This window comes from Delphinapterus leucas, chromosome 6 (genome assembly GCF_059928025.1).
Source record: "Delphinapterus leucas isolate spDelLeu-1000000601 "Yukka" chromosome 6, BTC_Dleu_Yukka2, whole genome shotgun sequence".
Classification (NCBI taxonomy): domain Eukaryota; kingdom Metazoa; phylum Chordata; class Mammalia; order Artiodactyla; family Monodontidae; genus Delphinapterus; species Delphinapterus leucas.
Genome location: NC_143134.1, coordinates 117,777,020 through 117,801,564, shown reverse-complemented (window position 1 = coordinate 117,801,564; position 24,545 = coordinate 117,777,020). Strand labels below are relative to the sequence as shown.

The 24,545-nt window shown below is 51.2% G+C and overlaps 2 protein-coding genes across 7 annotated transcripts in view; one reads left to right on the top strand and one right to left on the bottom strand.

The window, feature by feature from the left end:
* The first annotated feature begins 3,968 nt into the window (after window positions 1-3,968).
* On the top strand, window positions 3,969-23,929 carry DYNC2I2 (dynein 2 intermediate chain 2). The gene is made up of 9 exons (XM_022577996.2): window positions 3,969-4,268; window positions 14,952-15,200; window positions 20,429-20,538; window positions 21,032-21,189; window positions 21,768-21,877; window positions 22,289-22,456; window positions 22,654-22,886; window positions 23,219-23,376; window positions 23,595-23,929. The coding sequence occupies exons 1-9, from the start codon at window positions 3,969-3,971 to the stop codon at window positions 23,831-23,833; spliced, it is 1,725 nt and encodes a 574-aa protein (XP_022433704.2). The 3' UTR covers window positions 23,834-23,929.
* The window catches only part of SPTAN1 (spectrin alpha, non-erythrocytic 1), a 60,253-nt gene continuing 59,634 nt past the window's right edge, over window positions 23,927-24,545 (bottom strand). For all 6 annotated transcript variants that reach the window (XM_022578561.3, XM_089913812.1, XM_089913813.1 and 3 more), the window contains one exon: window positions 23,927-24,395. In XM_022578561.3, the coding sequence (XP_022434269.1) occupies window positions 24,270-24,395 (126 nt within the window). In that variant the 3' untranslated portion in view covers window positions 23,927-24,269. The remainder of the gene's footprint in view (window positions 24,396-24,545) is intronic.

Below are 24,545 nucleotides of genomic sequence, written 5' to 3'. Positions count from 1 at the left end.
TTCTGGGTTTTAGTCCAACCTCCACCTCACCAGCTATGCATGACCATGGGCAAGTTGCAAAGGTCTCTTAGCCTTCGTTCTTTCCCAGATCTGTGAAATGTGAGTTGTAATAATACCTGACCTATCAGGATGTTGTGAGAATTCATGCAAAGTGCTTAGCACATATTGAGAACTCCATACTCTAGGAGGTGTTATTATTATATAATTGTTTTGTCCTTGGAGCATGGTAGAGACATTCAGAAGTTGAGTTGTTTTACTAAATAGAACTGAATGTTCCTGAAAGAATTGTCACCAGGGTTTTAAAATGGGGATGTCTTCTTTTTTGACTCTTTGTCTCCTTGAATGCATTTGAACATTCTCTGAACACACACTGACTGAACTTTTTTGCAGCAAGAAGTAGAGGTAGGAAGCAGGAGTCTTCCTGGAAATGCCCTGGTAGGCAGGATGAGGCCTAGTTGAGATTTAAAAGGGGTTCTGTCCTCAGGAATTCCCCGGCGGTCCAGTGTTTAGGACTCCAGGTTTTTGCTGCTGAGGGCCCGGGTTTGATCCCTGGTTGGGGAACTAAGATTCCACAAGCGCATGGCAAAGCCAGAAAAAAAAGCGAGGGGGGTCTGTCCTACGTATAAGGCTAGAAACTGTTCTTACTGATGGCTAGACATTCATTCAATTAGTCTTTACTGTGTGTCAGGCACAGTGCTGGGCTCTGGGGACATCTATGTTCCCCATGCTGGAGGAGCTGACCCCCTGGGGAAAAGACAGGCAATACTACCTTGTTACTAAATTACAATTTTGAGGAGTGCTCCAGAGAAGAGAAACTCAGTCCCCTGAGAGCCAACAATAGGCTTGGGATCTGGTTTCGAAGTAAATAGGAGAGCAGGGAGGAGTGCTCCAGGCAGAGGGAAAGTACATGGAAGCCAGAGGTCAGGTGGAGGAGTTTGAATTGCTGTCATGGTAACAGGGAATGGCCAGAGTGTCTGAGGCTTCAGGATGGGGAAAAGGGGGCTGGAGAAGCACCGCAGGGCCACTTGCTGCCCAACTGCACGTTCTCCTCCCCTTCCTCCTCTAGTGAGCCCTGCTCACCCTTTCAGCCTCCTCCTTTCTGGCACATATGCCTGCTCAAAACTCTCCTACCCTGGAAATGTTTCCCCAGCTGTCCTGTCCACCCGAGGTATAATACTCTCTCCAGCACGCTACGCATTTGTCTGTTCATTCATTCCCTCCTTTCTTTTCATAAATAAACCACATAAAACTTGAACCCTACAAAGAGAGGAAAACTCAAATTACCCAGAGGCATCTGTTATCCATATTTGGATCTATACCCCTAGGTTTTGTTAGAAACATATATTGTTATAAAAACAGGATACAATGTATATAAATTGCATTTTATAAAAACTTTAATATCCTGCAAACATTTTGCCACATTTAAATAGCAAATAACAACACTCTTAATGGCCACCTGAGATTCTATACCATGTACCATAATTACTCAACCAAAGGCTTACTATCCATTCTTTCTCAAATATTTATTGAATACCTGTTGTGTGCCAAGACTTTGCTTGGAAATTTAGGCTGACTGGGCTTCCCTGGTGGCGCAGTAGTTGAGAGTCCGCCTGCTGATGCTGGGGACACGGGTTCGTGCCCCAGTCCGGGAAGATCCCACATGCCGCGGAGCGGCTGGGCCTGTAAGCCATGGCCGCGGAGCCTGCACGTCTGGAGCCTGTGGTCCGCAACAGGAGACGCCACAACAGTGAGAGGCCCGCGTACCAAAAAAAAAAGAAATTTAGGCTGACTGCAGGATCTTGTTATTATCATAGTAATACTATCGTAAATGAATAGTTGCTGAATATCCTTGGGTCTCAATGTCTCTGTGAATCAGATGTTGATTCAGGAAAAATTCCCAGAAGTAGGATTTCTGGATTAAAGAGGAGGCACACTTTAAGGTCAAATTACCCTCCAATTAAGTTTTACCAAGTTACACTCACACTTACTTTCTATGTTGAGCTTCCCAATACTATCCATTACTTTCTCTACTTCCTCCTTTCCCTCCTAAACCCTCTTCAGGCTGGCTTTTGTTCCCACTACTCTCATGCAATTGTTTGGGACGTTTAATACTGCGGGCCACCCTTTTCTTCTTCTTCTTTTTTAAAAAATTTTTAATTTAATTTATTTTTTTATTTTTGGCTGTGTTGGTTCTCCATTGCTGTGTGCGGGCCTTCTCTAGTTGCGGTGAGCCGGGGCTTCTCATTGTCGTGGCTTCTCTTGTTGCAGAGCACGGGCTCTAGGCGCGCAGGCTTCAGTAGTTGTGGCACGTGGGCTCAGTAGTTGTGGCTTGAGGGCTCTAGAGCTCAGGCTCAGTAGTTGTGGCGCATGGGCTTAGTTGCTGTGCGGCATCTTCCAGGGCCAGGGCTCTAACCCATGTCCCTTGCATTGGCAGGTGGATTCTTAACCACTGTGCCACCAGGGAAGCCCCACCCTTCTCTTCTTGAAATATTCTCCTTCCTTACTCAGGTGAAGCAGGTCTTATTAGCCTCATTTTACAGCCAGGAAACCAAGGCCCAGAGAGGTACCAAGTCTATTAAAGAGGACATAGCACTGTTCAGGCGTCATATCCAGGCCTCCCGACTTCCACAGCCTTGAGCTTCTTATTTTTATTTTTTTTTAACATTTTTTATTGATTGCTGGGAAGATGTTTTCATTTATTTATTTATTTATTTGGTTGTGCTGGGTCTTAGCTGCAGCAGGCAGGCTCCTTATTTGCGGCTCACCAGCTCTTTAGTTGTGGCATGCGAACTCTTAGTTGCAGCATGCATGTGGGATCTAGTTCCCTGGCCAGGGATGGAACCCAGGCCCCCTGCATTGGGATTGTGGAGCCTTAACCGCTGCACCACCAGGGAAGGCCCATTAAGCTTCTTTTTGAATGTGAATTTTGGAATACTTGGTGATGTTTGCAAGTGTTTCTAGTGTTAAGAGGGCCTCACCAGGAGAATTTTGTTTGGTTCTACTTTCTTTCTAGGAAATTTCTATTGCATTCCATTCTTTCCAGTGTTGCTAATCTAATCGGTCCTCATGGCCTTGGCTGGAACAGGGTCCCAATGAGGACTCAGTCGTGGGTACAGAGGGGCCTCTGATTGGGCAGGTTTCCATCCCTCTGAGAGTTCAGGGAGAGGAGGAAAGCGGCCCAGAGAACCTGGCCAGAGTATTCTTGCTGAGAGGCTCAGAACGGGGCCTTGGGGCCAAGCAGCTTTCGGGGGGTCTTGGGCAAATGTGATGCAGGCTTTATGGGTGATGTGGGGCAGTTATTTTTCAGACAATCAGCACCCTCAAGCGACATTCATTCCAGTTGATTCCTCATAGTTATCTTAAGGATTATTAAGATCAACATACAGAAAGCTCTGGGTTCTACCTGACACATGGTAGACACTCAGTAATTGGTAGTTGTGCAGGCCTTTAACTTCGGTTTAACAAGCATTTTTCTACATTCGACCTCATTTGGGCCTTCCAACTACTCAACCACACTGGATCCGCATATGGATGTTTAAAATCGCCATTCTATTGTGGCAGAAACTGAGGATCAGACGGCTAGCACTTGGCTTCGAGGTGGTCGCCAACTGGAGCTCTGCTGGAGCACTCGGCAGCTGCGCCAGCTCTGCGCCCCGAGGCCCCACAACTCCAGCCCGCCGCAGCCACAGCCCCCCACCCTCGCCTCTGCGCCTGGCCGCTCAGCGCCATCTTTGAACTTGGCACGAGCGCGTCCCTTCCGCACTTCCCTCCCCACCCAGAGTAGACGCGCATGCCCCAAGCGGGCTCCCTCTGCGTTTGGAGAATCCAGAACTGGTATTGCTTGTCGCACCGTCGGAAAAGAATAATTTATCTCTTCTTCTTGGATCTTGGGGTGGGGGGGAGGAGGAGGAGGAGGTGGACAAGGAGGAGGAGGAGGAGGAGGAGGAGGCGCGCTGACAAATTCAAAAATGGCGCCGATAGCCTCACCTTCCCAGCCTTCCGCTCTGGAGGAGCGGGGGCGAAGGTTGCGTCGGACTGCGCCGGCGCCGGGGTTGGGGGGGGGGGGGGGCGGAGCCGTCTCCACGGTAACCCGCGCGCAGCCGTGGCAGCTCTGCCGCGCGGGAAGCGCGGGTGCTGAGGCGCTGGCTTCAGGCGGGGCTGCGAACACCGAGCGGCCCGAGCGGCCCGGTCCGCTGCAGGACGAGACCCTGGGCGTGGCGTCCGTGCCCTCGCAGTGGAGGGGCGTCCAGGGCATCCGCGGGGAGACGGTGAGGGCGCGGGTCTGGCTCGGGGCGACGTGGGCGGGAGGGCGAGGGGCCTCGCGCGGCTGCCGGCCCAGGTTCTGAGGTCCCACCGTTTTATTTTTATATTTTAACTCGCAGAAACTAACCCTTTGGGATACCCCCGTCTCAATTTCCCCAGTCTTTGAGTAGCAACAAAAGAGTTTTTCTTTAGAACCTCTAAAAACCCCACGTTTTGAAGGATTTCGTGTGAACTGCGGTTTTTAGGCATTTCAAACTAACTTTCACTTAAAAAAGACGACCAAACTGCATTTTCAGGTCGAGACACACCCGTTTTCTAGTACGTAGTTTAATCCAAAGCACACAGACGAGGTGGTCTGAGATGAGGGCAGGGGCTGCAGGGGCCCAGGGCTTCTGAGGGATCTGTGTGTAGACTTGGAGCCCCTGCTGCGTCGGTGGCGATTCCTCCGTCACCAGCGGGTGAGCTCCCTCCCGGAGCTTACACAGGGCGCTTGTCTGCATCGGACAGGAAATAAACTGTATGTAATAAATATACTGTGTGTTAGAGGTGAGCAGTGGACATGGACAAAAGAAAAAGGGCGAGGGGTTAGAAAGTCTGGGTTGGGGAGTGAGAGGTGGGCTGCAGGGCGGACCTCATGGAGAGAGTGATGTTTGAGCAAGGACTTGGAGTGAGAGAGTTCACCAAGTGGACACCTGAGGTAGAACAGTCCAGGGAGAGCAAACTTCAAGTGCAAAGGTCCTGGGGTTGGAGCCAATCTGGTGTGTGTGAGGAGGCAGGTGGGGCTGGAGAGGAAAGAGAAGGGGAGAATAGTTCCAGGTGAGGTCAGAGAGGGTAAGGAGAGGCAGGTCAAGTATAGGGCTTGCTCATCATTGTAAGGATGTTGGCTTTTCCTCGGTGAAAATGAGCATTGCAAGGGGGCTGCATATTTCCCAGCAGAGGAAACTCAGGCTTAGCTTGCCACACAGGTGTTAGAACCTGCAGAGACCATGTCCTCACCAACACCAATACCAATGAGGTTTCTATGATGTCGTACTCTTTTTTTTTGTTTGTTTGTTTTGCGGTACACGGGCTTCTCACCGCTGAGGCCTCTCCCGTTGCGGAGCCCAGGCTCCGGACGCGCAGGCTCAGCGGCCATGGCTCACGGGCCCAGCCGCTCCGCGGCATGTGGGATCTTCCCGGACCGGGGCACGAACCCGCGTCCCCTGCATCGGCAGGCGGCCTCTCAACCACTGCGCCACCAGGGAAGCCCTATGATGTCGTACTCTTGAGGACAGGTTTCTTGCCTCTGGCCAGCAGTCTGCAGGTCTCAAGCCAGATTTCATCTGGCTTCAAAGCACTTCACACTTCGCCATGCTGGATAGAAATGGTTCTAGTTAAAAGCAAAGGCAGCGGATAGTTTAGTTATATGTATCCATCTCTACTGAAGGTAAATGTGTAATTCACATTAACTGGCTGTGAAAAAATACTTGAAATAGTTCTTGTTTGCTGAAGATTCAGATTTAATTTAATTTAATTTTTTTTTTTTGGCTGCGTTGGGTCTTCGTTGCTGCACGCGGGGTTTCTCTAGTTGCGGCAAGCCAGGGCTACTGTTTGTTGCTGGTGCGCAGGCTTCTCACTGCAGGGGCTTCTCTTGTTGCAGAGCACGGGCTCTAGGTGCGTGGGCTTCGGTACTTGCAGCACGCAGGCTCTAGAGCTCAGGCTCACTAGTTGTGGCGCACAGGCTTAGTTGCTCCGCGGCATGTGGGACCTTGCCGAACCAGGGATCAAACCTGTGTTCCCTGCATTGGCAGGCGGATTCTTAACTGCTGGGGCACTGGGGAAGTCCAAGATACAGATTTTAAAAGATTCCAGGTTGGGAACCACTGACTCAGTCTAACTTTTTACTTTTTTTTTTTTTTTTAAACAAAGAATGAGATTGAGGCTTGTTGATTTTCTCGTAGCTATAGTTTTAACCCATAGGGCTCTAAGAACTGATTCTAATACTTGAGGTGTAAAGGCTTTCATCTCAGGTGTTCCAGTTGAATCAGTCTTTCCTGTCTTATTAAGGAGATTCTTTATTAAGTTGTAAGACTGTTGCAGGGGTCAGAGGAAAGTGGTAAATTGCTTTTTCCAAATTAACTTGTTTCTCTTTATAGAAGTTTCTGTGTCCAAAATTTAGAAAAAAATCTGGATAAGCAAAGACTGGAAATAAAAACCACCCCACAGCCTCTTGCCCAGGCATTTGGTTTATACATGCTCCTTTTTTGTTTTGTCTGTTTTCTCCCATTTTTTTTACAAAAATGGAATCACACTGTACATAATATTTTGTAGACCCACTTTTTTCACTCAGTACACCCTGAACATCCTTTGTGTTTAAATTTTTTTTTATAACTTCATTTTATTTAATCAGTCCCTTTTGAAGGACTGTTTCCAGTTTTTCTCTTATCGACAAACCCTGTGATGAGTGTTTTAGCTAAATTTGTATGCAGCTTCTTAATTTTTTTTTTGTAAGTTACTTTGGAAAAGCCGAAAATTGTTCTTTGCTTGGCCCACGTAGTGGTGCAATATTGGAATGTACTTTTACGTCCCAGTGATGAATTTTTTTTTTTTTAAGTATTAATGATCTTTGGCCTGATTTGACTTTTCTTGTCTTGTTTCGATTGGTTCACAGAGAGACAGGGTCCTGGACTTTGGGACCAGTCTGTGGGTTTGAGTGCACAGACTCTTTGGGGGCTTGGCCTTGGGCCAGTCATGTGATCTCTTCTGCAAAATAGGTCTTGGTAGAATACTTCTGTGGGATTAAATGAGATGCTCCTAAGAAAACAGTTTGAGATCCCAGCTCTGTTCAGGTGGTGGGGGGGGGATCACGAGTGTCAGCGCTCAGTCAAGCAGCTGTGTGAGATGAAGGGCTCCTGATTGCCTTAACCTTACTCATCTGCTTTCTCAAACTCGGCTGGCCCTGGAATGCCCTGGAGAGTCCTGAAGACTACGAATGTCTGGTCCTTACCGGACCCTGGGATGCCCTGGAGAGTCCTGAAGACTACGAATGTCTGGTCCTTACCGGACCCTGGAATGCCCTGGAGAGTCCTGAAGACTACGAATATCTGGTCCTTACCGGACCCTGGAATGCCCTGGAGAGTCCTGAAGACTACGAATGTCTGGTCCTTACCGCCAGTGATTCTGGTTTAATCGGTGTGGTGTGACCTAGGAATCTGGTTTTATAAAAGCTCCCCAGGTCATTCAACGTGTGGCAAAACTTCAGAACCACTAATTTAATCCACCCTACTCTGCAGCAGAGTTACCTTTCTGAAGCCCATTCTGACCCTATCAGAATGTAGGGTGCATTTTTCCATTTTTTTGTGGTGAGATACTTATAAAATTTACCATATTAAAGTGTAAATTCAGTGATATTAAGTACATTCACGATGTGCAACCATCACTACCATCTAGTTGTAGAACTTTTTTATCAGCCGTTGCATTTTGGGCATTCCGATCTGTCTCCTTTGGACTCTGAGCTCCCAGAGGGCAGGGTGTGGGTCTTGTGTACTTTTGTATGTCCCAGAGGCCCCCAGGAAATACTGAGTTTAATACTTTTCTTGTGTCCTGTCATCCATGGGCATGATTCTGATGCATTTCTCCCCTCCTGCTTTGGCTTGGCTGGTTTTTTTTTTTTTTTTTTTTTTTTTTTTGCGGTACGCGGGCCTCTCACTGTTGTGGAGCCCACGCGCCACAGCTAGAAAGAAGCCCATGAGCCGCGACGAAGAGCCCATGCTGCAACTAAGACCCGATGCGGCCAAAAATAAATAAATATTTTTTTAAAAATCCCCCAAAAACCAACAACAAAAAGAACGGGAGGTCATACCTTGATGTTGGTTCTGGGTTCAGTTACCTGCACACTCTTGGAGGTCTCACACCAGCGAGACAGGAGACAGTGTAACTGTCTATGTTGCATCACAAAATCTACTCAGCTCAACTTGGTTTTTTTTTTTTTTGGCTGTGCTGTGAGGCTTGCACGATCTTAAGTTTCCTGACCAGGGATTGAACCCCGGCCCCAGCAGTGAAAGTGCCAAGTCCTAACCACTGGATTGCCAGGGAATTCCCATCAACTTTATAGCCAAGATAGTCCCATCATACAGCTTCTGCTAGTTAACATCAAAATGTATTTCACACCAGGGTCAAATTTTGTTGGTATGCTGATAAAGAGCTGCTGAATTAGGTCAGGAGTCATCTCGGCTCCCATCACACCTGAGTATCATCAGGTGTGTGTATAAGACTCAGAAAGGACATGGAAGGGAGGGCTGGGAAGAGAACCTGAGGGGAAGGGAAATTCTGGGAGGGGGGGGCAGCAGTGAGCCTGAATGGATGTGGCAGTGACAGTGCTGAGCCATGTTCACATTGGCAACATTTCTCAGCCCCTGGGGAGGAGCCCTGTCTCACCCCATCCTACCCAGGTGAAACCTGGGTCCCCAGAGAAGGGGAAGGGGGGCAATATGAGCACTGTCTGCACCTCGAGGGCAGAGATGAGGGCTCTGGGGCCTGGGGTGTGGCCATGGGAAGTATATAGCTGAGGGGCTAGGCCCACATCTGGGGTCTGAGTGCCCTCCCCATGGCATCAGCTGGGGGCATGTTAGCAGAGCAAATTCTAGGACCCCATCCTAGACCTACTGAACCAGAAACTGTACAGGGAGGAAGCAGCAGTTTGTCTATTAGGAGCCTCCCGGTGATTCTGGGGCCCTGCTCATTGACGACGCTAGTCTAGAATGGTCTCTGAGGTCCTCTTCTACTCTGGAGTCAGGTGTGCGGCTCAGGTGGGTTTTGGGGGTGAAATGACGGGCTGTGTGCTCCGTATTTGCTGGTAGTGGTTACTGCCGAGGAGAGTGAGGGGGCTCAGCCTTCAGCTGCATGGCGTCCCAGACCTCTGCCTATTCTCTGTGTGTTTCTGTATTTCGTCATCCTCCCAACCCCCATTTTAACAGATATTACAAAGGGGTGTGTCTCACAACTGATGTGTATATTTAATATAGTTTCCTCCTGAAGAGCTATTACTAAATAATTGGTATGTTTTATTTATTTATTAAATTTATTTATATATATTTTTTATTTTTGGCTGCGTTGGGTCTTCGTTGCTGCACACAAGTTTTCTCTAGTTGGGTGTGCAGGCTTCTCATTGCGGTGGCTTCTCCTGTTGCAGAGCACGGGCTCTAGGCACGCGGGCTTCAGTAGTTGTGGCTCGAGGGCTCTAGAGCGCAGGCTCAGTAGTTGTGGTGCACGGGCTTAGTTGCTGTGCAGCATGTGGAATCTTCCCGGACCAGGGCTTAAACCCATGTCCCCTGCATTGGCAGGGGGATTCTTAACCACTGCACCACCAGGGAAGTCCCAATTGGTATGTTTTATAATCAGTAGTCAAGGAGATCTAGAAGGTATATTTTTAATAAGAAAGTGACTGTGTTCTACTTACGACCACTGCATGTTGACACCGTGTGAATGGGTTTCTTTTTTTAAAAAAATTATTTATTTTTAAATTTTTGGCTGTGTTGGGTCTTTGTTGCTGCACATGGGCTTTCTTGAGTTGGCGGGGAGGGGGGGCTACTCTTCCTTGTGGTGCGCGGGCTTCTCATTGCGGTGGCTTCTCTTGTTGTGGAACATGGGCTTCAGTAGTTGTGGCACGCGGGCTCAGTAGTGGCTCGTGAGCTCTAGAGCGCAGGCTCAGTAGTTGTGGCTCATGGGCTTAGTTGCTTCGCGGCATGTGGGATCTTCCTGGACCAGGGCTCGAACCCCTGTCCCCTGCATTGACAGGAGGATTCTTTTTGTTTGTTTGTTTGTTTGTTTGCGGTACGTGGGCCTCTCACTGTTGTGGCCTCTCCTGTCGTGGAGCACAGGCTCCGGACGCGCAGGCTCAGCGGCCGTGGCTCACGGGCCCAGCCGCTCCTCAGCATGTGGGATCTTCCCAGACTGGGGCACAAACCTGTGTCCCCTGCATCGGCAGGTGGATTCTCAACCACTGCGCCACCAGGGAAGCCCGGCAGGAGGATTCTTAACCACTGCGCCACCAGGGAATCCCCTGGCTGGACAGTTTCTGAATGAATGAATCATGCATAGGCACTGTCGACATGGGATTCCTTTAACCTTTGGGGCTGAAGGTGGGGAAGAGTCCTGTTCTCTCACAGAACACCCCTCTGGGCCACTGTTGCCATCTGTTGCTGGAGAGTGACTGGTCGCCTGGCCCATGAGGGCCGTTTCCTCAGTCACGGGAAGTGTTCCTGAACTTGATCGACCAGTCCTTGAGGCCAGCAGCGGCATCTTATTTCCGAAGTGGGGCTTTGTGGGGTGGTGGTCTGGGAGACAGAGCCCTCCTGGGTATGGGCTAGGGCTCTGGCAGCAAGTAACAGAAACCAGCCAACCAGCTCCCGTCGGACGCTTTTCTTTAGGATGCGGAGGTGTCTCCTGGGCTTGGCATGGAGATGCAGCTGGTCCTGAGGAAGGGGCAGGAATCAGAAGCTAGGCGGCTTTGGGACCCTCTCTCCACCTCTCAGCTCTCCTGTTGCCACACACCCCGTGAGGCCTGTCTCTGCACGTCTCCTGTCTGCACTGTGGCGCTGGCTGATGGTTGGCACTGTGTTTCAGTTCTAGGCATGTGCCGTTTATCTTGGAGTCTTTGTCTCAGATGTGAATTTCCCTGAGAGAACCCAATTGGCCTGGCCTGCTTAGTCTCTGCTTCTTGTCCAGTCGGTAGCTACAGGCCTGGTGTTTGGGCCCAGCCTGCATCATGGGTAGGAAGTTTTTGGAAAAACTGGCCCTTGTGGGAGGGCAGATTCTCTAGAAGGTATTTCCTCACCATTCTGGGCCTCGGTTTCCTTCGTTGGCAAGATGCAGGAGCCCTGACATTCTGGGTGTCTGTAGGCTCTCTTGGGACTGGAGGGCAGGACTGCCACCTGGACTCTGCTCCCTGAGTCCCACCGGCTTCCTGCTCCGCTGAAGGCTGCACAGAGTTTGAGGATCTTGGCTTGGGAATGGTTCTCCTGTTTCTTGGCCACATGTCCCAGTGTGATCGAAGTCTGGCTGGATCCCACCTGTTTTCCCCTGCAGTGCCTCTGAGGTGCAGAAGGCAGGCGGCAGGCCCAGCATCCACAGTGGTCACCTGCCCAGGGAGCAAGGATCCTGCTCACCGCGAATTCTTCCTCTCACCTCTTAGAGGGCTTATTATGGGAGCCGCGCCCTGGCGACAGCCACATGCTGCCTGGCATGGAAGGCACCACCCTGTATGTGGCGGCCATGGGCAAGCCCTTCCCCCCGGAGCCTCCGGACCTCATCCCTAGATGGGTCAGGGTCGGTTATGAGTTATGTGTATCTCGAACCGTGGGAGCTGACTTAGGTGTCCCAGAGTGAAGAGAGAATAATAGTGGCTTCTTACCAGTTAACAGAAAAAAATTATGGCTGCAGTGTCATTGGTTTTAAGTTTTTTAGTTAAGTTTTAGTTAAGTTTCCCTCCATAAATTTTCCTTAGTGTTTTGGCATCTGTTATTTGCCTGAATAAGCAAACAGCAAAGGAACACTAATAGCAATACCTGAAAAGTTAAGAGCTTGTTGTCTCTTTGGACATTTTTGCTTGTGGTTGTGACCTTACATTAATTTTTACATTAAGACATTCATGTAACATTCTCTTAGAAACATTGTTTTGAGTTCATCTGATGTGATTAGCGGCCAGGATTTTAGACTGAGAGAAAACACCTTGACTGAGAGATAATTCAGTGTCGTGTGTCAGAATGCCTGGATTCAAGCTCTGTTGTGATTGTCTCTTTGCTGTGTGACCTTGGGTGAGTTACTTAACTTCTCTGTGTCTCAGTGCCAAGCTTAGAAATGCAAAAAATAGGATTTACTTTATAGGGTGGACGTGAGCATGAGTAAGATGATACAGGTAGGGGCTTCCTTGGTGGCGCAGTGGTTAAGAATCTGCCTACCAATGCAGGGGAAACGGGTTCGACCCCTGGTCTGGGAAGATCCCACATGCTGCAGAGCAACTAAGCCCGTGTGCCACAACTACTGAGCCTGTGCTCTAGAGCCCACGAGCCACAACTACTGAGCCCACTTGCCACAACTACTGAAGCCTGTGCTCCTAGAACCCATGCTCCGCAACAAGAGAAGCCACTGCAATGAGAAGCCCGCACACCACAATGAAGAGTAGCCCCTGCTCGCCACAACTAGAGGAAGCCCATGGGCAGCAAGGAAGACCCAACACAGCCAAAAAAAAAAAAAAAAGATGATACAGGTAAAGCTATGGGGACAGTGCCTCAATTAGCACTTAACAACTGGTACTGTTACAATCTTTGAGATTCACCCACAGTCTTTTAACATTTTGTCTCGGCATGTTTACTTTCCTTTTTTCTTTTTTTAAAATAAATATTTATTTATTTATTTGGTTATGCTGGCTCCTTAATTACAGTACGTGGGCTCCTTAGTTGTGGCATGCAAACTCTTGGTTGCGACATGCATGTGGGATCTAGTTCCCTGACCAGGGATCGAACCTGGGCCCCCTGCATTGGGAGCTCGGAGTGTTAACCACTGTGCCACCAGGGAAATCCCGTCGGCGTGTTTACTTTCTGATTCCTGTGCCCATCCATTGATTGATCAGTGTTCACGCTCCCTCAGTGGACTCCTCGTCTTGTGGCTTCAAGTCACATCTGTGGTTGGATGCTTTCTGGAGCCTCATGCCTTGTGACCAGTCTTAGAAATCCTCGACGCCTCCATGGGGATGTCTGAGAGGCATCTGTCTAAAGGGGGTCTAACAGAAAGCCTTCTGTGTTCTCTTCTCCTGGAATTTGCCCTCACTTTCAGTTCAGGGACACCCCATCCACTGGTTCTCATCATGGTCCTGTGGCTTATACTGCGAAGGAATCCCTAGCCCTTTGTCCTGGCTCACAGACTTTCTGTTGCCTGGACCTTGCCCTTCCTCACCCTCTGCTCCCAGGTACGCTGCCTGCCGTCCAGCCTCTAAGCATGGGGCCTTTTCTTCGTAAGGTTTTGTTCTGTTCTCCCCCCAACCCTTTCCTGGGACCCTTTTTCCTGCAGCTTTCCACTTGTCCTTCACACCTTAGCTCAAATGCCATCTCCCCAGAGGCTCCCTCGCCATCCCATCACACTTGCGTCCCCAGCTGTTCCCTTCTCTCCCACACCTCTGCATCCATCTAGCGCCACTTGTGTTCCATCATGTTTTTCTTGTGTGTTTATTTGCCTGTCCCCAACCCCTACGTAAGCTCCTTGGGCACAGGAATCTTGCACGTTTGTTTTCTGCTATATCCATAATAGCCTGACAGCACCTGGCAAGTAGATGTTAAATAGAGAAATAAAATGTGTGTGTGTATATTATGAATGAACTTGTACTATCTGTCAAATACCATGCAAAGTGCTGGGGATGTAAAGATAGACAGGGTTCTTTCTTTTTTTTCTTTTTTAAATTAATTAATTTTTGGCTGTGCTGGGTCTTCGTTGCTGCACGCGGGCTTTCTCTAGTTGTGGTGAGCGGGGGGCTACTCTTTGTTGTGGTGCGCGGGCTTCTGTTTGTGGTGGCTTCTCTTGTTGCGGAGCACGGGCTCTAGGCACGTGGACTTAAGTAGTTGCCCCAGGAGGGCTCAGTAGTTGTGGCACAAGGGCTTAGTTCCTCTGTGGCATGTGGGATCTTCTCGGACCAGGGCTCGAACCCATGTCCCCTGCATTGGCAGGCGGATTCTCAACCACTACGCCACCAGGGGAGCCCGGGGCTACTCTTCATTGTGGTGTGCGGGTTTCTCATTGTGGTGGCTTCTCTTCTTTTTTTTTTTTTGTGGTGGCTTCTCTTGTTGCAGAGCATGGGCTCTAGGCACGTGGGCTTCAGTAGTTGTGGCACGTGGACTCAGTAGTTGTGGCTCGTGGGCTCTGGAGCACAGGCTCAGTAGTTGTGGCTCATGGGCTTAGTAGCTCCGCGGCATGTGGGATCTTCCCAGACCAGGACTTGAACCCGTGTCCCCTGCATTGGCAGGTGGGTTCTTAACCACTGCTCCACCAGGGAAGTTCTTATGCTGGAGGGGCTCAGAGTTTAATGGGAGATGGAGAAGCAAAGAGAGAATTAAGTTGAACGTGAAGAGGAGCATGGTGACAAGTGCTGAGTTCTCCACGTTCTAACAAGAGCTGCGCCTGGGGAGTAGCCTGTCTTCTCCCAACTAGCTCATCATGGACACACATATGTCCTTTGATCACGGTGGCACCTTGGAAGGTTCCCTACTGGAGAGGGCTGGCTGCCAAGCTGGGGGAGAAGAGGGGTGTTCTGTTGGTGACCAGGTCTGAGGTTCTTCAGCGCTGGCTAAGACAGCCACTGCTGGCCCTAAGATGACCTGATTCTTCTTGATGTCCATATTTTCAAAAAGGGCCTTCCCATGTCCCCTCCAAATAGTGTCACCGAAAGTCCTGGGTCAGGCCCTCACTGGGTCACCCTAAACCAATCAGTGTGGCGGGGGGAGGGACCGAGTGCTCCGATTGGCTAGCTGGAGGTCAGGTATCCCTCTCAGTGGGTTGTCTTCACCCATGCCACAAAGAAAGATAGGCTATTTACTAGAGGAAGGGGACAGACAGAAGGAACTGCGGTCCAGTTATTTATCCTTGGGGGAGGGTGAGTGCCCTGGGCAGGTGATGCTGGGAGTACATCTGGCTGGTGACTGTGTTTCGATGTCCTTCTCCAGAAAAGTTGCCAGACGGCCAGCACGGCCACTGCTGAAGCGCCCGCCCAGACCCGGAAGCATGTAGATGCTGAGGTGCAGACCGAAGCCCCTGAGCCCGTCAGCCTGCAGCCGGTGCCCCAGTGTGATGGCCCCCGGCTTGTGGCCTTTCTCCGGAGAGTGGAGGCCATGGTTACCCGAGAGCTGAACAAGAATTGGCAGAGCCATGCGTTTGACGGCTTCGAGGTGAACTGGTCCGAGCAGCAGCAGACGGTAGGGATGGGCTGGTGTGGGCCTGGGATGTCTCAGGTTGAGGCTCTACCCCATTTTTAAGTCCTTCTTTTGTGCCATGCAAATAATAGTAACACCAAAAATAATAATAACAGCATTCACCGAGCTCTTACTTTTTGCCAGGTGCTAAGTTAAGGAGAAGTCACTGGGCCGTCCCTGCTGCCCTTGAAGTAGGTGCCCTTGTTATCTCCATTTCACCGCTGGTAAGCGGTAGAGGCAGGATTTGAACCTGGACAGTCTGACTCTGGATCTTATTTTCTTAACCACTCAGCTGTGTTTCCCCAGGCACTCTCTGTGCCAACTCATCTATCCCTCAGGACAACTGTATGAGGTAGTGCTATCCTGATCTCCAATTTATATTTATTTTTTATTTTTTCTTGGCCACGCCGAACAGTTTGTGGGATCTTAGGCTTAGTTCCCCGACCAGGGATCAGACCCGGACCCCTGGCAGAATCCTAACCACTGGACTGCCAGGGAATTCCCATGATCTCCATTTTATAGGTGAGAGTCAGAGAGGCTAAGGGACTTGTCCACAGTCATACAGCTGTAAGCGGCTGAGCTGGAGTTTGAGTCCTGGTCTGTCTCGTCTCACTGCCATGCTCTAGTGACTTCAGCATCGCCAAGACTTTCTGGTCTCGAGGCACAGCTCAGAGCTGTCACCCTGTCAGCTCAAATGTCCAGTTGGGCACACAGCCTCTGCTTTGAGATCAGGTAACCTCTGAATGAAGGAGGGCCCCTTGGTGGCTTTTGCTCCACCCTGGTGTTTCCTGTGGACAGGCTACTGAGCAAGCAGTAAAAACTTTTCTTATACAATGTTTTCTTCCTTTAGAAACGGAGATAATTCTGTATTCAGAGGTCATAAGCCCTCCTCTACTCCCCTCCTCTTCTTGTATCTTCCTTCTATCTATTTCCAGATACATAGTTGCCCTGTTCCCACCAACTCGTTGATAGGTATGGGAAAGTCGGTTTATTTGAGAGAAATCCTCAAAATCCCTCTCAAAAATAGCTGCCAAGTCCACACCAAAGTGTGGAGTCATTGTATCTTTTTAAGCAGAGCACAAGAAGAAGGTAATGAACGTTAAAAGCGCAGCTCAGCCTGCCCCCTTTTACAGTTGCATTCAGAGAGGTTAAGCTTTTGTTCTTAATTGTTGAGGCTTTTCCACCCTTCTGTGCAGTTAGTTTGGTCCACCTGTGTATTACTTTCTCCCCCTTTAAAAACTATTCTTTTCTGATTACAAAAGCAATACATGTTCATTATAATAAATTGAGTCATTGCAGAAATACAGAACATGTAATACGTAGACAGTGAGTGGGAGCCCTGGTTCAGAGGCCTTTCCCATGCTACACTGACACATAGCATTAGTGCTACTACGGTTGTCATTAAGAGCATTTTAAACAAAAATGGAAAGCACTGTACATTTTGTGACCTTTCTCACTCACCAGAGCTTTCCACGTCAGTTCCTATAGAGGGGCCCCAATCCCCCTATAACCTGCATCACGTCCCACTGCACAGACACACCAGCCTTTCTTGAGTCCCCTGTTGTTGGACATCCCAGCAGCAGCTTCACTTCTAGACACGTATCCTCCGGAAACACGTGAATGGGCGGGGGGTTGGGCAGCACCCTCTGGGTGGCCATGTGGCGTGTGGTCCCCTCATGGCCCTGAAGTTTCTTGCCTTTCTGACTGTTGGGCAGAGGAGTAATGCTTTCAGATTTTTCTGTTATATGACAGAACTGAAGTGAATCTCTCTCTCACTTTGTTTTTCTTTTGCATCAGTATTTTGATTAGTTCTTCCTGGTGGGATTACTATTTTGGCTGACATGTCTGGTTGTTCTGTGTCTACTCCAGCTGTCTAGGTGTTGGCCTTGACATTTCATTGCCGTCCTTGGCTCTAGTAGCCCCGGAAAGCCTGAGATGCCACTCTTTTTTTCTTTTCTTTTATTTATTTATCATCTTTGGCTGTGTTGGGTCTTTGTTGCTGTGTTGGGTCTTTGTTGCTGCGTGCGGGCTTTCTCTAGTTGTGGTGAGCGGGGGCTACTCTTCGTTGCGGTGCGTGGGCTTCTCATTGCAGTGGCTTCTCTTGTTGCGGAGCACGGGCTCTAGGTGCGTGGGCTTCAGTAGTTGTGGCTCGTGGGCTCTAGAGCTCAGGCTCAGTAGTTGTGGCGCACGGGCTTAGTTGCTCCCCAGCCATGTGGGATCTTCCCAGGCCAGGGCTTGAACCCGTGTCCCCTGCATTGGCAGGCGGATTCTTAACTACTGTGCCACCAGGGAAGCCCTGAGATGCCACTCTTAACGAAGGACTGTAACTTCACAATTCTAAAATCAGTGACAACATGGCTGAACACTTCAGAATTAGAGGTGAGGAAGAGGTGACCCAGGGCACCCCCTGAAACCTTTGACCTCTTTGCTGTGTCATGTCCTGCCTCTTGTTTCCATGTGGGTGTGGCTGACTGCTGTGAGGCACTGTGACCAATCTTGGGGTCTTCTCTCTTCAGAAGCAAAGCCCGTTCTGTGTTGTCACGTTGCTACAGATGTCATCCATCCGTGTATCTCTCTATCTCTCTATTTCTCTATCCATTTATTTATTTTTAATATTTATTTATTTGGCTGCACCGGCTCTTAGTTGTGGCACGCGGGATCTTTTTTGCCATGTACAGGATCTTTAGTTGTGGCATGTGAACTCTTAGTTGAGGCATGTGGGATCTAGTTCCCTGACCAGGGATCGAACCTGGGCCCCCTGCATTGGGAGTGTGGGGTCTTAGCCACTGGACCACCAGGGAAGCCCTTATTTATTTTTTATTACCATTTTTTATTTTATTTATTTATTTATTTTTGGCCGTGCTGGGAGGCTTGCGGGATCTTAGTTCCCTGACCAGGGATCGAATCCCAGCCGCCAGCAGTGGAAACGTGGAGTCCTAAGCACTGGACCTCCAGGGAATTCCCTATTACCATTTTTTAAATTGAAGTATAGTTAATTTACAATGTTGTGTTAGCTTCAGGTGTACAGCAAAGTGATTCAGTTATACATATGTAGGTATGTGTGTGTGTATATATATATATATATATATATATATATATATTCTTTTGAGATTCTTTTCCATTATAGACTTGTTTCCTTTTTAACTGCTACATGATGTTTTACCATAAACTTTTTTTTCTGGAGTCAGGTTTGTTGAGGTATATTTTCCATACAGGTAAACTCATCCTGTGTGCTGTGTTGAATCTTGGCAAACACATACCCATCAGTGAAGGTATAGAACAGCCCATCTATCTTTTTTTTTTTTTTTAATTTTTATTTATTTTTGGCTGCGTCGGGTCTTTGTTGCTGCCTGCGGGCTTTCTCTAGTTGCGGCGAGTGGGGGCTACTCTTTGTTGCAGTGTGCGGGCTTCTCATTGCAGTGGCTTCTCTTGTTGTGGAACACGGGCTCTAGGCGCGCGAGCTTTAGTAGCTGTGGCACTCGGGCTCAGTAGTTGCGGCATGCGGGCCCTAGAGTGCAGGGGCTTCAGTAGTTGTGGCGTGTGGGCTCAGTAGTTGTGGTACGTGGGCTTCAGTATTTGTGGCTCGCAGGCTCTGGAGCGCAGGCTCAGTAGTTGTGGTGCACGGGCTTATTTGCTTCGTGGCGTGTGGGATCCTCCTGGACCAGGGATCGAACCCATGTCCCCTGCATTGGCAGGCGGATTCTTAACTACTGCGCCACCAGGGAAGTCCCGAGAACGGCCCATCTTTCCATCCCTCTGCATTCTCATCTTTAGATTTTAAATTGTACTGATCATTGCAATTATAAATGGTGTTATGATACATTATGTATATAGTTTATTTTTAATATCAACTTTTATTAAATTTATAAAACATGCATAAACACATGCACAAATTGCAAGTGTTCAAGTCCATACTTTTCACATAGTGAAAACATTTGTAGAACCAGGACTGAGATCAAGAAATGGAATGTCACCAAATCCCCAAAGGTTTTCTCATGCCCCGTCTACTTCCTGGCCCCACTGTATGGCTTTGTTTTAAAATAACAGATTTATTGAGATATAATTTACATCCCATATCATTCTCCATTTGAAGTGTACAGTTCAGTGAGTTTTAGTATATTTCCAGAGGTATGTAACCATTGCCACAGTCAGTTTTAGAACATTTTCATCACCTCCCCAAAACAGAAACTCCATATCCATTAGCAGTCACTCCCCATTTCCCCCGCACCTCCTGGCAACTGCTCCACTTTCTGTCTCTGTAGGTTTGTCTCTTCTGGACGTTTCATATAAATGGAATCATATAACAAGTGGTCTCTGTGATCGGCTGCTTCTGCTTAGCAGAGTGTTATCGAGGGTCCTTGTGTTGCAGCGTCTATCAGGGCATCATTCCTGTTATGGCTGAATCACACTCTGTTGTAGGGATATACCACACTCCGCTGTTACGGATCGAGCTGTGAGCACTTGTGTACAAGCGTGTGTTTCCAGCTCTCTTGTGTATATACTTAGGAGCGGAATTGCTGGTCCATATGGTAACTGACGTCTGAGGAGCTGCTAGACTCCTCAGTGGCTGTGCTGCTCTGCTTTCTCACCAGCAGGGCGCGGCGCAGCTGTCTACAGATTTTGGACTCTTTCCGTTGGATGGTTTCTTTATATGGGGTTATGAGGTCAAGAAGTGTGAAACTATTCACAGGAGTTTTGGTCTATGGTGCAAATACTTCCTGGAAAGTGTGTCTGTGGTGCAAAATCCCTCGCCGTGGCCGGCATCGCCGGCCTTCTCGTTAGCTGCTGCTGGCCACCTATGGGCTGAGAAACAAGGTGCCAGAGTTTAAAAAAAAATGTGTGTGTGTGTTTAAATACACATAACATAAAATTTACCATTTTAACCATTTTTAACTGTACAATCCTGTGGCATTGAGTATATTCACATTGTCGTGCAACCATCACCACCGTCCAGCTTCAGAAGCCAAAGCTTTTGAAACAGATGTGAGTACAGGGTCCAGCTCTGATCTGGAGCCTGGAGTCTGTCTCAGTTCCCAAGGCCCTTCCTTTTGGGTTTCTGGAAGCATCCTGTTAGGGGAGATGTTGGGATGAAGGCTCCACACTTTCCCCTAGGGCTGGACGGTGGCCTTGAATCACTTATAGGGATTGGGAGGCCCAAGGCTGTGTGCGCTTTTTGTTACACTGCTGGGTGGCTTTGGGGCTCAGGGTTGGGGATGGTTTGTCTCTTGCAGGTGACCTGCCTCCACACCCTGGGCTACCCCCCAGCCCAAGGACAGGGTCTGCATGTGACTGGTGTCTCCTGGAATACCACTGGCTCTGTGGTGGCCTGTGCCTATGGCCGGTGAGTGGCAGCAGGGCTGGGTGTGGGGCAATAGAAGGCCCTCAGACCCTTGTCTGAGCCTCTGTCTCCCCGTCTGTGCAGTAAGGGGTTGGCCCAGAGCTTGGCCTTTCTGGGAGTCTTCCTTCTTAAGGCTGCCTGGGCATCAGGTTGGCAGGAAAAGAGCAGGGAAGGGACTCCCAGTGCCCACCTGCCAGCACTGGGCAGTGGGCCCCAGGCCTGCCTCACCTGCTCCGAGAGCTGTCTCCTGATATGCCCAGGTTCGCCCAGCTGGAGACCCTTTTCCAGAGAAACTCATGCCTTCGGGGTGCCTCAGAGGAGCCTCTGCCGCTTCGATACCGAGCACAGTGTCTATGTGTGATGGGGCTATAGAGGCTCACCTGTTTGGGGGAGTAGGGGTGAAGGTGGGGCAGGTGATAGGAGCACAGTGGGGGCAGGGTGGGTTGGGATGAAGCCCAGGCCGAGGGGCAGAGCTAGCTCAGGCACGTCTGTGCAGGCTGGATGACGGGGACTGGAGCACGCTGAAGTCCTTTGTGTGCGCCTGGAATCTGGACCGGCGAGGCCTGAACCCGCAGCAGCCGTCGGCGGTGGTGGAGGTGCCCAGCGCCGTCATGTGCCTGGCCTTCCACCCCACGCAGCCATCCCACGTTGCAGGTGAGACGACCAGCCTAAGTTGCCTCTGCTTCCCACCCTGCAGAGGGTGGCCAAAGCCCTCCCTTGGGCCCTCAGCCCCTGGTCACGGCTAGGGCAGGTCTGTGGGGGAAGCAGAGATCACAGGTGGCCCGGACCCCTGGGCTCAGGTGAGGATGCTGGGGGTGCCTGTGCTGGGTGCAGAGCTTGGAGGAGGCGGCAGGTCCTTAGCTGAGTCTTGAGGGTGTGTGGGCCATGCAGAGGTGTGGCCTGGTCGGGACAAGAGGCAGGACGAAGCAGGCACCCTTGGGGAGTTGACAGAGGTGATGAGCTGTGCACGTTGGGGAAAGGGGGCAGGTGAAGCTGGAGGGAATGGAGGGTGCTGGGTGGGGGATGGTAGCCTGGCAGTGGGAGAAGCTTCCTGGGGTGGGGTACAGCAGGCTGGAGTGTGAGGCCCGGGGACCAGGACGTTTCTTCCTCAGGACTGTTTTCGAGAAAGTGGCCCCACATCCTGGCTGAGTGGGTGGGAAGGGTGGCGGCTTGTCCAGGAAGCTGGGCTGCTGCGTGGGTCGGCTCCTGCCCAGGCCCTCTTGGTCCCGCAGGGGGGCTGTACAATGGCGAGGTGCTGGTGTGGGACGTGAGCCATCCGGAGGACCCACTCCTCTGGCGCACGGGCCTGACGGACGACGCGCACACGGACCCCGTGTACCAGGTCAGAGCAGCGGCATGCTTGGCGGGTGGGGAAGCACGTCCTCCCGGGCTGCGCCTTGATGTCGCGGGCCTGCTCCACAACGCGGGGCAGGAGAGGGGGCGCCTGCTTGCCACAGCCAAGGAAGAAGGTCACCAGGGAGCTGGCAGTGAACAGCTGCCTCTGGCATTCTCAGAGCTCCCAGGCCATGAGTCACACCCGCCCCTTCCATCAGAGCCACAGTCCCCACTGTCCTGGTTTTCTGCTGGGACTGGGGGGGACCTTGGAACTCTCCGGTGGGTGAGGCGGCTCCCAGGCCTCCCCGCATAAGTCTCCCTGGAAGAGAAGGGGAGGGGGGAGGGGAGGGACACCTGGTCTTGCTGGGAGATGGGGCAGGCGTCCTTTCTCAGCTCGGCCCCGCACACTGTTGTCCAGGTGGTTTGGCTCCCGGGGCCCCAGCACGGCCACCGCTTCCAGGTGCTGAGCGTGGCCGCTGATGGGAAGGTGCTGCTCTGGCTGGCGGTCGGGGCTGGCCGGCTGCAGCTCAGCGCGGGCTTCGCCCTGGCCGTGCAGCAGCTCCCCAGGAGCACCAAGCTGAAGAAGGTACGAAGGGGCAAGGCTGCTGCCCTGGAAATGGGCCCCCGAGGCAGCCCCAGGCTGTGGGACCCCTGAGCCAGTGAGCCTGGGGGCAGGCAGGCGGGAGCCACTGAGGGCCACAGCGTCCACGCACGTGCCTGGGCTCCTTGGGGACACCGTGAGCGGATTCCCTCTGCTCTGCCCTGCTGTTCTTTTCTCCACAGCCTCCCCGGGGGGAGACCGAGGTGGGTGCCACAGCAGTGGCTTTCTCCAGCTTTGACCCAAGCCTTTTCGTGCTGGGCACGGAAGGTGGCTTCCCGCTCAAGTGCTCCCTGGCAGCGGAGGAGCCCGCCCTCACGCGGATGCCCAGCTCTGTGCCCCTGCGGGCCCCGGCACAGTTCACCTTCTCTCCCCACGGTGGCCCTGTTTACTCTGTGAGCTGCTCCCCTTTCCACAGGTAGGGAGGGCCAGAGCCTCCTCCGTCAGCCACAGGGCCTCTGGCACAGGGAGGGTGAGGGAGTCCCACCAGGCCACACATAGCACTGCTTAAAGGACCTGCGGTCTGCCCTGGGCCTAGGTCTTCCCCATTTGAGCCCCAGTATCCGGAGCTCCTGGGGTTGGCGCCAGGTAATCGGCCCCTTACTTTCGAGGAGGACCCCAGGTTTGGGGGCCTAGGGAGGCCTCTCATGAGCCTGACAGCCCATGAGGAGTCCGGCAGGAAGCCCCCAGCCACACCTGAATCCCCAGCGCTCATCCCCTGCCTGGCTGTCTGCCCTGCATCCTGTCTAGGAATCTCTTCCTGAGCGCTGGGACCGACGGCCACGTCCACCTGTACTCCATGCTGCAGGCCCAGCCCCTGACCTCCCTGCAACTGTCCCACAAGTACCTGTTCGCTGTGCGCTGGTCCCCAGTGCGCCCTTTGGTGTTTGCGGCTGCTTCTGGGGAAGGTAGGAAACGGACACCAGGCTTGGATGCGTTGAAGCTGACATAAGCCCAGCCTGTACCTGGAATTCTGGGTTGGGGAGACTCTACGTGGGGTGAGGATGACTTTCCTTGTGTGGGGTGGAGAGCTGAACTGAGTAACAGCCTGATCTTGTGCACAGGAAACTGTGAAGAGGCTGCTGCTCTGGGCCTCCTCTCTTACCCCATGAATCTCCCCTTGAAGGTGATGTGCAGCTGTTTGATCTCCAGAAAAGCTCCCAGAAACCCACAGTTTCGATCAAGCAAACCCAGGATGAAAGCCCAGTCTACTGTCTTGAATTCAATCGTCAGCAGACTCAGCTCCTGGCTGCTGGCGATGCCAAGGGCGTGGTAAAGGTGTGGCAGCTAAGCAGCGAGTTCACTGAACAAGGACCCCGGGAAACAGAGGACTTGGACCAACTGGCAGCAGAGGTGGCCACCTGAGGTGGGGGGAGTCCCAAGTACAGAGGCAGGTGGGGTGAGGCTACATCTGTGCTGTACGGTTCTGGATGGAAGCTGAATGAAGACACGACAAGCTTTGGGGGGAGTCATTTATTTGTCTTTTACATGGAAACAGAAAATTGGGAGGGAGAACAAAAGAACTAGCCAGCTGCTTAGATATTTCTGCAGTCGGAATGGGGCAGCTGGCTTCACGACAGGAAGGGGTCCCCACAGCAACGTGGCACCGGCGACCGGACCAGGAGCAGTTCACTGAAGCACCATTTTCTACTAAGTCTCACCCCAAGCTAAGCAGGTTAAGGTTACAATGGAAAGCAACACTGTCTGGAGGATTTTTCTTAAGAGCACAGAGATGAGTTGACATGCAGCAAGGCGATGGCAGGGCAAGCGGTGTGGGCCAGGCTAACCTAGGAGCAGAGGATCAATTCACGAAGAGCGAGCGGGTAAATTCAACGTAGTCAAAAGCAGTGGGGAGTTCGCGGCCCTTGCCGTCCACGTAGGGCTTCATGTGGGAGACGCAGTAGTCGGCTTGTTCCCGAGTCAGGTTCTGGAGGGCAAGGTGGCACCTGTCAGCCAAGCCCCCACCAGCCATGCCCACTGAGGCCGGGGGACGAGGCGGACTTCAAGAACGTTAATGCCCAACCTTCAGGACCTCTGCTGCTACGGCCTTTAGCCTGGACTGAGTTTCATTTGAAAA

Bases quoted from the DNA above. Each gene is read 5' to 3' on its own strand.
- DYNC2I2 (XM_022577996.2), top strand. From the start codon at position 3,969: ATGGCGCCGATAGCCTCACCTTCCCAGCCTTCCGCTCTGGAGGAGCGG. The intron at 22,887-23,218 runs GTAGGGAGGGCC...CATCCTGTCTAG, and splicing joins AGCTGCTCCCCTTTCCACAG to GAATCTCTTCCTGAGCGCTG. The intron at 23,377-23,594 runs GTAGGAAACGGA...CTCCCCTTGAAG, and splicing joins TGCGGCTGCTTCTGGGGAAG to GTGATGTGCAGCTGTTTGAT.